Genomic DNA, 17,221 nt, shown 5'->3' with positions numbered 1-17,221 from the left:
CTTCTGGAGGTCACATGTTGCCAAGCTTCTTCACTCGCCTCTTGGCTCCGCTGTGCAACCTGCTCTAAATCTTTAGAGCTTTGTGCCTGTAGAAGCATATCCTGACTTTTGTCCAGAAAATCCTCAGATTCTCGTATGCAACGCAGGGTCGTTATCTGTTGCTCCAGACCTTCAATCTTCTCTTCCAATATGGAGACCAGCTTGCACGGAAATACCAGGGCAGGACAGGAAGCAGAAAAGGAGACAGAGCCCTGGAGCTCAGTTGCTACTGAGCCACAGGAGAGACCGGACATCTCTTCTGGGGAGCAGATGCTAGGGTTGTCAACTGTATAATTGCACAAACCCAAAACACCCTTGCCCACCCTGCCCCTTGTCTGAGGCCCCGCCTCCACTCACTCCAGCCCCCATCCCTCCATCGCTCGCTCTCCCCGACCCTCACTCACTTTCACAGGGCTGGGGCAGGGGTGCGGGATGCACGCTCTGGGAAGGAGTTTGGGTGCCGGAGGGGGCTCAGGGCTGAGGCAGGTGGTTAGGGTATGGGAGGGGGTTTGGGGTGCGGGCTCTGGGAGGGAGTTTTGGTGCGGAAGGGGGCTCAGGGCTGAGGCAGGGGGTTGGGGTTCGGAAGGGGATTAGGTGTGCAGGCTCCGGTTGGGCGATGCTTACCTTGGGTGGCTCCCGGAAGCAGTGGCATATCTGCCGGTGGCTCCTAGGCTCAGGGCGGCCAGGTGGCTCTGCGTGCTGCCCCTGCCTACAGGCATTGCCCCTGCAGCTCCCATTGACCGTGGATCCCCGTTCCCAGCCAATGGGACCTACAGAGTTGGCGCTCGAGGCGGGGGCCGCACGCGGAGACCCCTGGCTGTGCCTCCACCTAGGAGCCACTGCTGGAGATGCCGGCCGCTTCTGGGAGCGGCGCGGAGCCAGGGCAGGTAGGGAGCCTACCTTAGACCCACTGCACTGCTGGACTTTTAGTGGCCTAAAATCTCCCTGATTGCTTTCAATAGCCTCTGGGAGATCGAGCCTGATTCCAAGAGACTCCCAGCCAAACTGGGTGGGTTGGCAGCCGAGCAAATGCCTCTGCAAGAGCCCAGCCCAGCCCCAAAGTGGACTGATGCCTTGCTGTCGGGGAGGAAGATGAGGACCCTGAGGAGTTGCTGGAGCTACCCGTGGCCGAGTACCCCTAGGAGACAGGGGATCTTTGGACCACAGGACCCTACACCTAGACTGTGGTAGGAAGTAGCCCTGGGGGACCAGACTCTAGTCCGGTTGTGCTGCTGGAGTGTGAGTCAGCATGTTGCGACTGGAATCCCCACTGACCCAGTGGCAGATCACCCTGCCACTGTTAGGGCCCTGGGCTGGGATGCAGGGAGTTGGGTGGGCCTGCGTCCCCCCTGACACCCCATGCCTGAGATGGCAGCCTCCCCACCATAGGCCAGGAGGTGCTCACCCCAACCCCCTGAATTTTTTCTGAAGTGAAACCCTTGATGACCAACTTTCCAGAATAGGCAGGGAAGTAGGACTACTCCTTGTTCCTTAAACCTTAGGGCCTAAGGAATTATCTTCAGGAGAAGAGGACCTAGTAATGTTAAACAGTTGAGAACAACAGACTGATGGCAGGGGATTCAAGCTGCAGTGGGGGAGGTTTAGATTGGATATTAGGAAAAACTTTTTCACTAAGAGGGTGGTGAAACACTGGAATGCATTACCTAGGGAGGTGGTAGAATCTCCTTCCTTAGAGGTTTTTAAGGTCAGGCTTGACAAAGCCCTGGCTGGGATGATTTAACTGGGAATTGGTCCTGCTTCGAGCAGGGGGTTGGACTAGATGACCTTCTGGGGTCCCTTCCAACCCTTATATTCTATGATTCTATGATTCCATCACTAACCAAACAGACAGCAGAATGTGCAAAGATCAAGAGAATTAAATAGTCTGTGGACTACTACTTATAAGGGACTTTGTCTACCTGCAATGTAAAATCAGCTTATTGGGGAGGAATTTATACTTATGGGGCGTACTGGTATCAATGGCAGAGAACTGTAAGAAAGAAGTCACAGAGGCTACATATCAAAGACTACTTAGAAAACTCATGTCGAGTGCCACAAAAGCTGCCTTTTCTGAAACACTACTAGCCTCTCATGCAATAACAGCAAGGCAAGGGGAGACTGGAACTCTCCATGTGTACTGGAGAAGATGAGACATGAGCAGGACTGAAGCTAATCAAGCACTTGGGAACTACTGAAGGAAACGAGAACCTAGAGTGAAGGGATGGTCATCATCTTCTCAATGGGAACTAGACTGCTGCCTTTGAAAAGGAGTATGCTTGGGGCAGATTGTTTAAACAAAGCTGGAAGTTGCTGAGGTCTTCTCCAATCAGTAGTAACAACCAGGGGAATTTGAACACCCAGCTGAAAGTAGAAAACTCACTGTAAGCTGCTGGCAGTAATCCTGGGGAAAGCAAGCAGGTTCAGCACCGTTATGAACAAAAATATTGTGCCGTCAAAGAAAAGGAATAAAGGAGGTCTACTGTATCAGAAAGCAGAGCTACAGAAGTCGGTGCACAGTATCAGAAGCTTGTAAATTGCAGCAGATGAGTAATAATGCTCAGCATGGGCTGCAGACACCAACAAAATTACATCCAAAAAAACATTCTGCAAAATAAAATAATTAACAGGAACCTGTAAATTTTAGGCGACAAGCCAGATAGGGAAAAGCAGGCTGGGTCGCAGAAATGGGTATTTGCATTTACCTAGCGTTTCAATACAAATCACAAGACACAAAGAGGGCAGGGCAGCACTCTCCAAAATGGATCATAAACTTACTCAAAACCCCAGTCAGGTTGTTCCTGCAATCAGGGAGATGTAACTGGCTTCCTTACTGCCCCACACTGCTGCAACTCAAAACCATGGCAGCCAGCAGAAAACCTAGCCCACTATATTTACAAACAGGCAGCACTGTTTACGGGAGTTTTAACCATAATACTATAATATTTTACATTCTCTTTCTTTCTTTCTTGTACTTACATTTTGCAAATTTTAGGAAAGAAATAAAATTAAAAGGTGCAGTGGCTATTTCATATAGTAAAAGCCTACAGAGGGCAGTATCAGTATTTTATAGAAGTTGGCAGAAGATTTTGTTTAAAGGGCGGTTCCACTGCATACACAGAGGCAAGGAATTTACCCATTATTTTTCATGAAGGGAACACATAACACGGTATCCAGAGTCACTAGGATTTGTGTTTTTGAGGAGAAAATCATATACGGTCCATTGAAATAGGCTAAAAATGCACTACTAGGGTTTATGCAGCACGTGAAGTTTTCTTTCAAAACTGTTCATGTACTGAGGGATAATGAGGAACACAAAGTAGTAGGGAAGCTGTAGTCTACACGATAACATGACAATATTTCCTAATCACATCATGAGAAAGATGCAATACCTGAGCATAATTGTATTATTAAAGTGGACCTAACTGGTTTATCTTCACTATGCAAGGGAAGATTATAACGAAGAGAGTTTGACTGCTGCATTATTTTGCCTTTGTATTCAATAGCCGGCCTGTATCACACTCGTCACCTGGTTATTCTTTTTTAAGTGTATATTTTAATTAAGTTATTATTATAGCAAAAGCATACATATTCTGGGGCCTAAGTGATGAAAAGTAGATTGTGCCTTCAGATCTGCATGTGGAGGAGGCTCTCCTGTGTGCATGTGTTTGTGTGTGGAGGGAGGTGCACAGGAGTTTCTGGTTCACAGCCCCCATCCCTTTACGAGTGTGCAGAGTGCTCAGCCTTGCATTGGGTGAGGGCAGGGCCAATGGGACAGATATCATTCCCCTCTAGTTTAGCTAAGATTGCCTAATACAGCCTGGGCTGTTCTGCAGATGTCTGGCAACTCATCTCCCCAACAGAACAACTGGGGAGAAACTTTGTAAGAGGATCTATCAGTGGATTTCAGTTCGGGAGGTAGTGATCCGCTGCCCTCCCAACACTGATTTACACCCTGTGCTATCCCACTGAAATTAAGTGAGTCGCCCAAGTCAGGTCATACTACAGGACATCATCTTATACGTTCACTAGTGCTCCGCAAACCTTCCAGAGCCAAGATGCATCCTTGAATTGGCGCCAGCATCAGGGCAATCTAGGACGTTCCTTTCCACATATGTAATGCCCCTTGTCCTCCTGAAGAGGCCCGGTGCTAGACCTGGGCAAAAAAAAATGTTCACCAAAATTTTTTTTGCAGATTCAGGTTGACGGAAACATTTAATGAATTCATGTCAAATTCACCATGCTGTTACGGATACAAAAACCCCCAAGACTAAACAAGACATTTTGTTTTGGGTTGAACACAACATTTTGTTTAATCCAAAATGGATGTTGCTTTGTCTGTTCGCAGAAATTTTTTTTGAAAAATTGTTTTGCATTGCCCCAAATTATCTTTTTTATTGCATTTTTTCAGTTGGGCCACCAAACCAAAAAACTGGTTATTTATACAGCTCTATCCAGTGCTCCCCATTTAATATATGTATCCTCTGGGAGAGCTCAGTGACCTGCTAACTCTCTCCTTTCTGGTCACCTGCAGGGACTAGTTAGCTGGCAATTTCCTCCTCTTCATGTGGCAACTGGCTGGCCTGCTCTCCTATGCTGTGTCACACCGCTCCCCAAATCTCCCTGAGATTTAGCTACTCTGCACCATCACCACCCCTGTTTCTCTCCCCTGATACATACTTTCTTCAAAGCAGAGACAGAGCAGGGACACTACTTCTCTGCAGTGCTCCCACATATCAAATCTCTTTCTTATTTCTGGGGTTATTTCTGAGACGTTCCAGAGTGGTAATATAGAATGGATAGAATTGTAAAACAGTAAATCCCTAAGACAAATGTTAAAATGGGCCCTGGATATTACACAGGATCTTTTAATTATTCATAATAATGTTACTTTAGCTATATAAGGTGTTGTAGCAAATCCCTTTTCCTTGCAAAAAGCAATTTGCCTTGAAGATGCTCCTAAATAACTAACAGGCTATCAAGATGCACTGCGTTCTTGCCTCGTTGTTTCCTGACATACTCAGAGATTTAAAACTCCCTTCTTACTTATATGTTGTCTCAGGCTTTCCTCTTTGTTTACTGTTAGCAGTGGCAGTATAAACAACATAAAAACAGGTGAAATGGATAGCTAGAGGAGAATGAAAAATGTGCATTCTAAAGTCTAATATGATACTTCATTTTTTATGTGGGTCAAACTCAGTTTTTAAAGAAAAATTGAAGATACAAGTATCTTTCATTCTTTCTATTTACAGGATTGTACTTAAAAGCTACTGTCCTTCAAACACCCAGCTACGGCATTGCTGCATATATGTACTGATTATTATGAGACAAATTATTAGAGAAAGGGCTGGACTAGAGGTTTGAGTACAAGGCTGGGAATGAGAAATTACAAGTTCTAATCTCAGCTCAGATATGATTCCCATTGTGACCTTGGGCTAATTACATACCTGCCTTAGTTTCACAAGCTGTAAAATGGGGATAGTAATATGTATTTACTTACTTTCCAGGGCTATTGTGAGGTTTAATTAGATGACGGTCTACATTCAGCAGAGATGTGACGGGTTTTTGCAAAGGGGAACACTCGTGGCGTATGCTACTGCTCAATGGGAGTACAGATGGCAGAATCTAAGTACTGTTATTTAGTTAAAAAAACAAATTGATCAAAATAGTTACCAAGAGAATTGAAAAGAGGAAGATCATAATTAAGAAAGAAATTTTCTACCTATGCCATTAAAATAAAAGTTATTTTTGATTACAATCTTGAACCAATAACTCTAAAGTTATGAATGAGAAGCTACTTTCATTTTAAGCCTTGATTCTTAGGGGGATAACGTTTCTTTCTTTCTTTTCAAAAGGTCCTTTTAATTGAAATCTTTCACATTTGTTCTCAACTCAAAAGGTTTGTTTTAATTTAGAAAATTTGATAATATGCTAATGGGCCACTGTTAGAGTTACCAGAGCATGGAAAGATGTTCTTCCAATTATTAATACATTTTCAGATGCCTTTTTGTGCTCAAAATGTTTCATATTTATATCTTCAGTTACAATGGCCCTAGTCTTCAGTGAGCACAGTACTTTTGACATGTGGATCCTGATTCTGGACTGGGATCCAATAGTATGGATCCTTGTACCAATGAGGTTAATGGCACATGGGTCCACACTGGCACATAGGTCCATGCTAGTGGTGGATTCCAGTTATCAGAGCCCTAGTTAAGAATGATCTAAGTTTAAATGTTTGAAAATCGCATGCTGTCTACGCACAACCTGGTATTTTTTATTTAAATTAAAGGATAAATCCTCCTCTCACTTATGCAGGCCAGTATAACTGATTTGACTAAAGTTGGAACTGTCTGAGGGGAGAATTTAGCTTACATTTTTAACATACCAAGATTTCAATGCTCCAGTCTACACAGGTGTATGGGGAAAATGTCAATATTTGAATGTGCAATCCCTCTTTTACTTTCTTGTTTTTAAAACACTGAGAACATTTTAAAAGCCTACATTAATGCAATTAATGATTGATATTTTAAAAGCAGAGCCAGAGTAATGGTTCTTATAGGAATTGTAACTCCAATACATTGCACAGATATTTTGGCATAACAATTAACAATATACAGTGATATAAATACACTGAAAGAAACCAGAGTTACAATTGCTTTGGGGAGTACAACTTTGAATGTTCTGCATTATGTGTTATGTCTGTTAATGTTGCATTAACAGAGTTTTCTGCATTTTAAAAAATAGAGCAATCACAAGGACAGCTTAAGTCTAGCTTGATAAATTAGATTTAGTGTACAGCACAAGCTCAGCCAGGATATACTGTCTGACAGCTGAGCTACAAATACTGCCTAAGATTTTTTCCATAACATGTGCAATCTAGCATACTGCTGGCAGCTGCCAATACCATTATTTTTGAAGAGATTAAAAAAATTGGAAGCTTGGTTTTTAGGATGAAAGGATAAAAAGAGACACAAAAGCTGAACTTAGGACTTTCTTTTTCCAGTCCCTGGGTGAAATCCTAGCCCCACTGAAGTCAACTGGGGTTTTACCACTGACTTCAACAGGGCCAGGATTTCACCATCTGACTTTTTCAGCTAAACGATGAGGAAATTTAGTTGTTATTCATCTACATGGCTGATCATTTGCAATTGCTCAACTGTTCTTGGCCTTTTTTCAGGTTTGGTCTACCAAAAGATTTTGGACTGGTATCACAACTTCAGTAAGGTGCATGACCTTTTTACCAAAATAGTTATATCTGTACAACTCCTACTGTGGATGCAATTATACCAGTATAAAGGTGTCTAATACCTGTTCATTTCATTCCTACTCCACACTAGCCAAGGGGTTGTACTGCTTTAACTATACCAGTATAGCTTAAAGCAATACAACTTTTGTGTGTAGACAAGGCTTGGGATATTATTCAGACTGAGAATGGTTTGGGGAGCATTCACCGAAATTAAAGCACCACAGACTACAATTCCAGCATGCATGGAAGGAAGGTGGAAATGCAATAAACAAAAGTGACCCATGGGGCTTTGTAAGGGATTTCTCAATGTTTAAGGATTTAAAAAAAAAAAAATCTGTACTGAAAAGGGGACAGGAACCAAACAAGGACCTAGCAAGTCAATTAAGGCTTGCAAGGAAAAGACAAAGGCAGCCAAGTAATACAATGAGTAAATGCTTGCCCACGGAAGAAGGAGAGAAGAAATACTAGAGAGGAAGCACTGTAAATTGTTGAATAAAATTAATGAATGGTTCTAAAATGGCTGAGCTTCTGATCTGCTTTTTTCAATGAGTTGTTAATGAGGAAAGAAATTCTATAGAGAGAGTTAGGGAGTAATGAGGACCCTGTCAATACAGCTGCGGATAAAAAGTGGGTAAGGGACTACTTAGGAAAAAGAAACATTGCACAATCTGCAAATAGAGTGTGCCAAACACTGTGCCTCTCAGGTTCTTAAAGCACTACTAGCAATAATTTAGGAAGTGTTAGAGACTTGACTGACCTTCTCCGGGCTCTTACGCAGCACAAAGTGGCTTTAATGGGCCAGAGAATCTGGCCCAAGTCCTTTGCACCACTTAAATCCCACTTTAGATCTGATATAAGGGTTACAGAATCAGAGGTGGAAGGCGCAGAGTCATAGGACTGCCCATCATCTGCCCACTTGCTTGATATGAAACTCCTGCTCTCCCCCACAAGTGCCTGAAGCCATGACTCAGGCAAGTCCACTCCATCCACGTAGAGGGTGCAAAGGGCCTGACTCCCCAGGTGGCCACGTAGGACCAGGCATGATCTACTCCTAAATAAACAAACATGACTAATACATAAAGAGAGGACTAGAATAGCCATCCATTGCTTTTTATTATTATATGCAATGTATCGGGTGATTAATTTAATTATATATATATTAAATACATAGCTTGTTGTCATTTGATGGCCTTGAAAAAGAAACATACTTCTAGGAGGATCTGAATGTAGAGAGAGCAAGTTAACTGGGAGTGAAATTTACCTATGTGCAAAAGGCCAGTACAAGGCCTATGCACTAGTCAAGTCCCACATAAGTCCATACTCAAAATAGAATGTGAGTGGTGTACCGGCTCTGTGGGGGCTCTCTGGACAGGGTTAATTTCATTCCAAATGAAATCGCTCCCTCTGTCTTCAAATTCGCCATCGGTGCATCAGGAGAGGATGGGTGTTCTGTGAAGGGTGCACCATGACAGACATAGGCTTAGCATGAAAGAAGGTGTGAAATTGAGAATGGGAAGACATAAGGAGCACTTAGGAGTATAGGCATCAATAGAGAGAGTAGGATGAAATGAGAGCAGAAGTGGAAGGAGGGAGGGGGAGAATTATGTAGAGTAGAGACTTCCGTGAGATGATGCATGAAGTATTTGAATTGTATTCACACCTTTAACATATAATAAAGACAATTCCAATAAAATATAAAATGTTTCAGCAAAAATTGCATAATTGGGCACATGCACCACTTTTTATAGCTTATTTTATTGCATAGGCCACTCAAGACCAAGATGACAACTCCTGTGGTACTGCCAATCAACCAACTGATTGACTCAGTATTGCCAATTCCTTTCAAACATTCAAAAAAATCATGAGGTTGGCTTATAAATCATAAGATTGAAAAATAACAAACGTAGGGGCCTATTTATTAGTCTTCTAGTTTTTGAGCCCTTAGGATACACTCAGATCACATTTTCCAGCGTTTCTCTTCAAAATGAATGCTGGATACTTGCTTTTTTATTTAAATGCTGAGATTCTCATATAATCCCATGACTCCAAAAGCTGGGACTTTATGAAAAAAACCCACCACATATCAGGAGACTGCTAATAAAATTGTGAGAGTTGGCAACACTCTTCCCCCCTTTAATTGATATATTCTATTAAGTTAAATATACTGCACTCGTCTTCATTTACTTCATTAAAAAACAAAAACCTAGTTGAGTTCAAAGAAATACTATACAAATAGAATGGGCCAGACTTATTCAAAGGTAAAATCTGGTTCTACATATCTAGATTGTAAGCACTTTGGGGTAGGCACCATCTTTTTGGTATGTGTTTGTGAAGCACTTAGCACAATGGTGTCCTAGATGTTACCACAATACAAATAACAATAAAGACTACAACCCAGATTCTCTAGTACGTGCAGCTTCTGCAGCAGAAGAAGCAGGAAGGGGAGCAGAGCTGCAGCTCCCTGAGTTCCTGTATTGTTCAATGGCAATACCTGTGTATTTTAGAGAAGCCTAGGAGCAGCCAGTAACAGCTCCCAAGAGGCCACCCAGAAGAGGTGAATGGCGAGAACACAATGCACTCTGACCACATCTTGTTCCTATTCCTCTCTGCACTGAGGATGACCCTTATGTTGGGATGTTAGAAGAGAGTGGCATTGGCTTCATGACACCTGAGGACTCCACCATGCCAGGTAAATTTTCCTATGTCCAGATCCACTGAGTTTCTGGCTCCTCTGCCCGACCAGAGTGACAACAAAAAGGCCAGAGAAGGGGGTAGAAAATCTAGCCCTAAATTTTCTTCTTTTTGTTGTTTGCCAACATAAAAGCAATTGAACAGCATTAGAAGAAGAGAGAATCTGGAACCTAAATAAATTAAAGCACAAGGATTAGAACTGTTAGATATAAAAATCTCATGTTTTAACAATCCTATTTCCTCAGAAGTCATAAAAACACATAATGAAAACTGAACATGCTAGAGATAAGTAACCAGCCATAAAGAGTGACTGCACAATAAGGAATACCACTGGTATCCTTCAGTGGCAAATTAAAAGGGAAGCTTTTCAAAGCACTAAATAGAATTCAGATTAATCAATCTCTTCTGTGGGGCAACCCAAGATGGTTATATACAGTTGGTATAGTATATTATAGAACATACTTCAGTGCAAAATATTTAGGCATATGTTTTACTCTGTCTCACTTCCACTTGTGTTTCCTGGTACTAACTACTAAAGCATGTTTGATTAGGCAATAGAAGGAATCTCTGCTCTTTCCAAAATTAACCACGAGCTTCTGGCAACAACACAGAGTACTTACTCTGGCTCTAACCACAGTTGCTAAACGGGCCTTGCAAAGAAAGATAGTTTGCCAGAGTATTAAAAAAACAAAATTGCCTTGGGTTTATGTAATATTTACTTGAAGAACTGCTAAAAAATATAATATATATAACAGACCATCTTAGAAAAGGGAAAAAAACCATGAAAACAAATTTTAAAAAGAGAAAATTTTTCAAATGTTCTGTCCTTTTGCATTTAACACTGTGACGTCTTTAGAAATCTTCCAAAACTGGGGCCTGATCCTGCAGTTCTTATTCACATGGCTACTCTCACTGAAATCAATGGTATTACTCATCTCGATAAGGGCTGTAGAATCAGGTCCTTTTTTAGTGGTAGGGAGATTCTTTAACTTTGTTCCCTATAATACCTTCCATGCAGTATTGCTAACCCCAAGCATTCAAAATGCATGTTAGCCCCCACTCCCAACCCCCTGAAAAATCATAAGACTGGCCGAAAAATCCCGAAATTTTAAAAAATAAGTGTGGGGCTCTTTTTATTTCACTTCTGATTTTTGAGCATCTGGGGTCAAGACTTCTAGCTCTTCTCTACAACCATGAGTGTTACAATTTTACTTTTTCTTTATACTGTAAATGAAAGTTGAAATTCTCATGACTTCAGGAGCTGGGGATGTAAGCAAAACACCAAATATTACAGGGCTCGTAATAATAGGTTGAGAGTTGGCAACACTGAAAGTGGTCCCTGTTTAAATTTCTTGCATAGTCAAGAAGAATGACCTAGGATTCCTCACTCCGCCCCACAGTTTAATAAAGGCACTATGGGTGAAATGCTGGTTCCCCTAAAGTCAGTGTCCAAAGTCCCATTGACCTTAGTAGGGCCAGAAATTCCACCTTATGCTGTTTTTTATAAATGGATACAAAATAGTTTCAGTCAGAACAGCATATCACACATCCTTTGCCTTTTTGGGCCACGTTTTCAAATTTGTTCTCCAGTATGCAAACTCCATGTTTTAATGTCCAAATCAAGTAATTAGATGCACAATTGCTCATTTGTGTGTGCAAATGAGAGTTTTCCACATACATACTTTGAAATGCAATTGTGGAGGCCAGCCTGAAACTTTGGCTTAGCTGGCATGGTGACAAGCCCTACAGAAGTTAAGAAAATGTTAATAATTTACAACTTCAGGCACTTTACAAACATTAATTAATCCTCAAGTGACCGTTATGAGGTAGGCATAGATGAGGAAACTAAAACAAGGAAGTTTCATGATTTTCCTAAGGCCACAAAAGGAGTCAGAGCTGGGACTTACAACTCAGAAGTTCCTGGTTCCTCAACAATAGAGAATATTCCTTTCTTAATTGCAAAATTATTTTATTTCAATTTTGCACTGACATGATCTAGAGTTTAGAGCAGTGTTTCCTTCTCCCCATCTTCTTGGGACACTGAGTTGACACCTAGCCTGTCATTCTCTTTCTACCTTTATTTTCCCCAGTTTTCATCAAAAGCTGTATTAAAAGCAATACGGCCAGCATCTCCAGCCTCCCCAAAAACATGTGTCACCTGCCAGCCTGGAGAATGGAAGCCCCAAGGTTACTCCTGAGTGTAAGTATGAGTCATGCCTGTGCAATCAGTATAGCTGTTGCACAGTATGTTTAACAGCCTGTCCTTTATATACAACATTCTATTCATTCTCCACTTCCCAAATTACCGTTGTTGAATCCTATTAATTTGTAGAAAAACACATTTAAACCCAAACCTGTTAGGAACCTCTAATTTTCCTTTCCAAAATGCAGAACAGCCAAGAGACAAAGAATGAAAAAGGAAATCTCTACAAAATACACATCTGGAACCAATCTGCTGGATGTAGCCACTGGGTGTCACTTTTGATATATACTGGGTCAGCAGTGGAGCACTTCATTGCAGGAGAAATTTATTTCAAGGGGATGCTAACCAAAACAGACTGCAGTGAAATATATTTTGCATAGCCTGTAATGATCAATTAGCCAGCGATGCTGACTTTTTAATAAAACATCTTTATACATATATTAAATATTGCAAATAAGATCTTACCTTTCAATCTGCAGTGTGACTTTTGAAGGCTCAACATTAGGGTTTTCCCATTCCATCTGTGGACAATGCATAAAATAACAGAGAGTGTACAAAGCCTCAGGTTCCCAGTATAGTGATCCCTGCTTGTGGTGCATTGGAGTGCCGTTGCCATGTTGCTTTGAGTTGAGTGGCTGGAGGTGATGCATTGCTCGAGATACCAGATCACCTGAGAAGGAAAAATTTGATGACTACTAAAACTGTAATTTTTATTTCTCCTCATCTAACCCATTTTAACTTCTCCCCAGGTAGTTTTCAAACAAAAGGATATGGCAAACTCTTTTTGCTTTCCAGTTAAAATATCATGCATGAACAGAAAGTGACAGAACAGGTTTATGTTCATTATTCATTTTCAACATCAAGTTAGTTTGGCTGTTACAGCAGTTCATCTGCTGTAGAAGTTTATATGCTGTGGTGATGTATATGGGTTGCAGACAACCCCACAAGGGCTTAGTGGAGAATTCTTCTGGGGAAGGCACTTCAGTTACCATAAGCAACCCTATACTGACCCCTTCACAAGTCCTGGTGCAGAGGGCATGGTCATAGCAGTCAAAGGCAGTCCTGAAAACCTGCCATAATCCCAGGGCTGTGTAAATTATGGTGGAGGCTATTTAGGTCCCCAGAGCAGTGCAAAATCCCAACAGCACAAATCTACCTTTGTCCCCTCTCCAAGGGCTGTGCCTTCATGAGCTACACACACACAAAGTAACACTGAAAATCCAGCCATTGCTGAGCATAAGATGGCAACCAAAAGGGACAGAGAACAGCATGAGTGCGTGTTGAGGGAAATTTTGGACACAGACATTGTGGCAAAGCCCTGCTTTTATACAACATGCCATATCATCTTTAAAAGAGGTAAAGGGCTTTACACCACCGCTGGAAAAGCAAACAAAACCAGAAAAACACCCTTCCAGATCTCCCCACAATTCTAGAATCACACATTTTAAAACCGACATTTGGCCATTTCATTCTGTGTAAATAACTCTCCCTGACCATAAGTGTGGACTTCATTGCTGTATGATACGTAGAGCATCAAAAAAGTTTTTAAATATTCACTCTCTTACTGGAAATATGGAACCCCATTCTGTGTATATTAAAAGTTCAGGGACAGGTGTCCCTCATCAATTTGAATGCTGTCATTTCTAGCTTTAAACTGTTACTAAAAATGATCATATTACACACAGAGCTTATGTCACACCCTAATAGGAAAACACAGATTCAGAATCAGATGGCTTAGTTTGGTATTGTGCAAAGGAACCAGATGCATTCCAACGTGTTGCTTTTGGCAAACAATACATTCCAGTGCACAGTATTTGTTTTTCTTTTTACTGAACACATACTGTCAAATTCCACCCTCAGTTCCAGAGGCGTAACTCCCATTAACGTTAGTGGGAATTGTGTCTGTGTAACAGGGCAGAGTAGGGCCCCATGGCTCTGACAGGAAATGGTTAAAATCCTATCAGAAATGTTTAACACAAATATAACATATCCACCTGGACTAGGCCTTAAAAGATTTTAGCAAAAGAGAATACTGTGCTGTAGAATCACTCAAGCAATTTAGGTATCTAGAGAACAGAATATAGCCCATTAGAAGGCTTTCATTGTTTCTCTATGACTGTGTGGGTCTCTATTTTCCATAACTTGTCAGAAGAAACTTTAATTGTGATATGCAGAAAGTGATCTGATTTGCTTGCTTCATTGATAAGCAGACAGACAAGCAGGCTCACAGGCAACCTAGAAATGAAGTATCTCTCCAAACATTGTACGGATATTAATTAAGTCTCACAACTCCTCTATGAGGTAGGTAAATTTTATTGCATTTTTTTGGGTAGTGACCACTGACTTGAAGGCAAAAAACCAACTTTGGCCGTAACTCTGTTTTCACATGCTCAGATCATTCTGGAAAGTCTTCTTTTCGAATGAAATATTTTCAAAATTGGTCTCTGTTCAAAAGGGCTTTTTTTTTTTTTTAAAATAAAAGTCTGAGCAAAATTCCTTCAGTTGTTTTTGAGTTTGACAGCAGAGAGAAAAAAATGGTTTAAAAATTATTGCCACACTTTGTCCCCTATGCAGGGGACTCAAATAACTGCTGAACATTGAAACTTGGAAAGAAATACTCACTGAGGTGTGAGTATATGATCAAGTTTTGGGGGTGGGAAGGTTGGATAAAAAATTTACAAGCAAATTAGAAAGATCCCTTTTGAACATGTTCAGTGGGGATCGATTAAGATTTTTTGCCCACTGAAGTTCCACCCTTTTTATGACATTAGAATGCACCACCTCTGAACAGCCTAGACTGGTACAGAGACTGCTGCTGCGGCTGAGATAATTTGCACAAGCGAGGATATAAATGTTTCACTGAAAAATGCACCGCACAATCCTCCAAAAAACACAGCCTTAAAACAAGGAACAGAAGAAAACTACTGGCACAAAAAAATTGCAGAGTCCATGATTTTAGGGTTTTGACAATTTTTGCTGCACTCTGCAATATTCTTCTGATTAAAGCTTTCATTTAAAAAATAGTTTCTGTCTTTTCCCACTGCTACAACATTGTCATGATAGGGACTAACCTGGAGCTCTTACATGCTCATAATTCCCCTGGAAGTCAGGAGATAGTGTGTGTGCGAAAGGGGTGCAGGATCAGGTCCACAATGGAAAGAGATGTGCTTCTGAATAGATTATCCAGTCTTACATAAAATTTATCTACAAGCAAATAGCAACAGCAGTATATTCTGGAACTCACCCTGCTCTCATCCCCTTCACCTACAGGAGATGTAAGTTTCAAAGTCTGAGGCCAATTTAAATGGCACCAATATTATCAGGCGTCAATTTATTTTTCCTCCTCTTTTAAAAAAAAAAGACATTAAATGCAAAAAAAAAAAAAAAATCCTGTTGAAGGCAATGTTCAGGTTTAAGAATTAAAATCAGAACAAGATCAGAAAAAGAACTGCGCTTAAGCCAAATTCTGTCTTCATTTAGGTCCCAAACCAGCAAATCACTTAAGTATGTGCTTAATTTAAGGACTTGATTAGTCCTGTTAAAGTGGATCAGGGCCTTATATATCATGCAACTCCACTGACTTCAATTGGGTTGAATGATAAATAAAGCAGGACAGAATTTAACAGAAGGTAGCATACAGCAATATTAATTCATCTGTGTTGCACATCCTGCACTTTAAAGGCTATATATTTTATGACATATTCAGCACCAGATACCGAATGAGGAAAAGAACAAATTAGAAGATACAACATTACAACACAGCCAGTTAACGCTGCTGAAGTAACTTTAGGTGAAAACCTGTCTCCATTGAAGTCAATGGCAAAACTCCTACTGATTTCAATAGGGCCAGGATTTCAGCCTTTGGCTTTGGCATTTCCTAACTTCCACTTTATGAAATATATAAAATCACAACCTTAATGCTGAATTAATGTAGTTTGGTGTGTTTCATTATGATTCAGTTATATTATACCAAGTACATATTGGACTAGAATTTGTTCTTCCCTTTCCTACCTGGTAAATATTTGGGCATCTTAATAATAATTAAAATATTGATTCATCTATTGTGAAACTTAATTGATCATTGCTTGTAAAGAACTGAGATCTTCAGGTGGAAGGCAATATGTAAATGCAAAATATTTTAATGAGATGCAGTGTTGCCCAAAGGATAGAGTACTGGCCCAAGAGTCTGGAGCCCTGGGTTCTGTTCCTGGCTCTGCCACTGCCCTGTTGTATGACCTGGGGCAAGTCACTTCACTTCCCTGTGCCCCTGCTTCCCTGCCCAACCATATCTACTTAGGTTGTAAATTCTCCAGGACAGAAACTGTTGCTTACTATGTGTATGTCTAGAGCCCAGAGGCGATGACTTTCTACTTTCTCTGGGGGTGCTTGACCCTGCTCCGCCCTGGGCCCTGCCCCCACCCCACCTCCGCCCTGCCTATTCTCATCCCTTCCCCCGAGCACCCCGCCCTCGCTCTGCTCCCTCCTCCCCAGCACCGCCTGGATGCCGCTGAACAGCTGATCGCAGCAGGCAGGAGGCGCTGGCAGGAAGGGCAGGGTGCAGATTGGTGGGGCCACTGGCGGGTGGGAGGCGCTGAGCATCTATATGCTATCATAATACAAAAAATGAATACTACTACTAATAAATTAATAATGCTTTATTATAAAAGCAATATATCGAAAGTAATAATTTGTCAGAATTGTATATACCCCTTAGAGTACCACTTTGGGTGCTAAGTTTTCTACTTTTATGTTTTCTTCCAGCAATACATAAAAATAGAGTTTAGTGATTTCAGGCCCTGATCCTGGCCACTTGCTCTGCATGAACAGGCCCACTAGCCTTCCCCCGAAGTCCCTGGCAGTCCATGCAGGCACATATGTCTGCCCATACAAAGCCAGTTGCAGGATGGAACCTGTCATCCTGTTCCCAATGGACAAGCTTGCATGTCACTATCACAACAGGCTTACTTGGCCTGAGTCTCAGCAGAGCTGTCCAGGATTCAATGAGCCACAGAGCGAGAAACATTCTCCACACCCCAAAGTGCTCC

The 17,221-nt window shown here is 41.4% G+C and overlaps 1 protein-coding gene across 2 annotated transcripts in view; it reads right to left on the bottom strand.

The window, feature by feature from the left end:
• ABTB3 (ankyrin repeat and BTB domain containing 3) overlaps positions 1-17,221 on the bottom strand; it is a 293,163-nt gene that overhangs the window by 81,647 nt on the left and 194,295 nt on the right. For both annotated transcript variants that reach the window (XM_075123440.1, XM_048832361.2), the window contains exon 3: positions 12,642-12,846. In XM_075123440.1, the coding sequence (XP_074979541.1) occupies positions 12,642-12,846 (205 nt within the window). The remainder of the gene's footprint in view (positions 1-12,641; positions 12,847-17,221) is intronic.

The sequence above is a fragment of the Caretta caretta genome, chromosome 1 (genome assembly GCF_965140235.1).
Source record: "Caretta caretta isolate rCarCar2 chromosome 1, rCarCar1.hap1, whole genome shotgun sequence".
NCBI lineage: Eukaryota > Metazoa > Chordata > Testudines > Cheloniidae > Caretta > Caretta caretta.
Note: the sequence above shows the minus strand (reverse complement) of the source record. Positions and strands in the feature narration are given on the sequence as shown.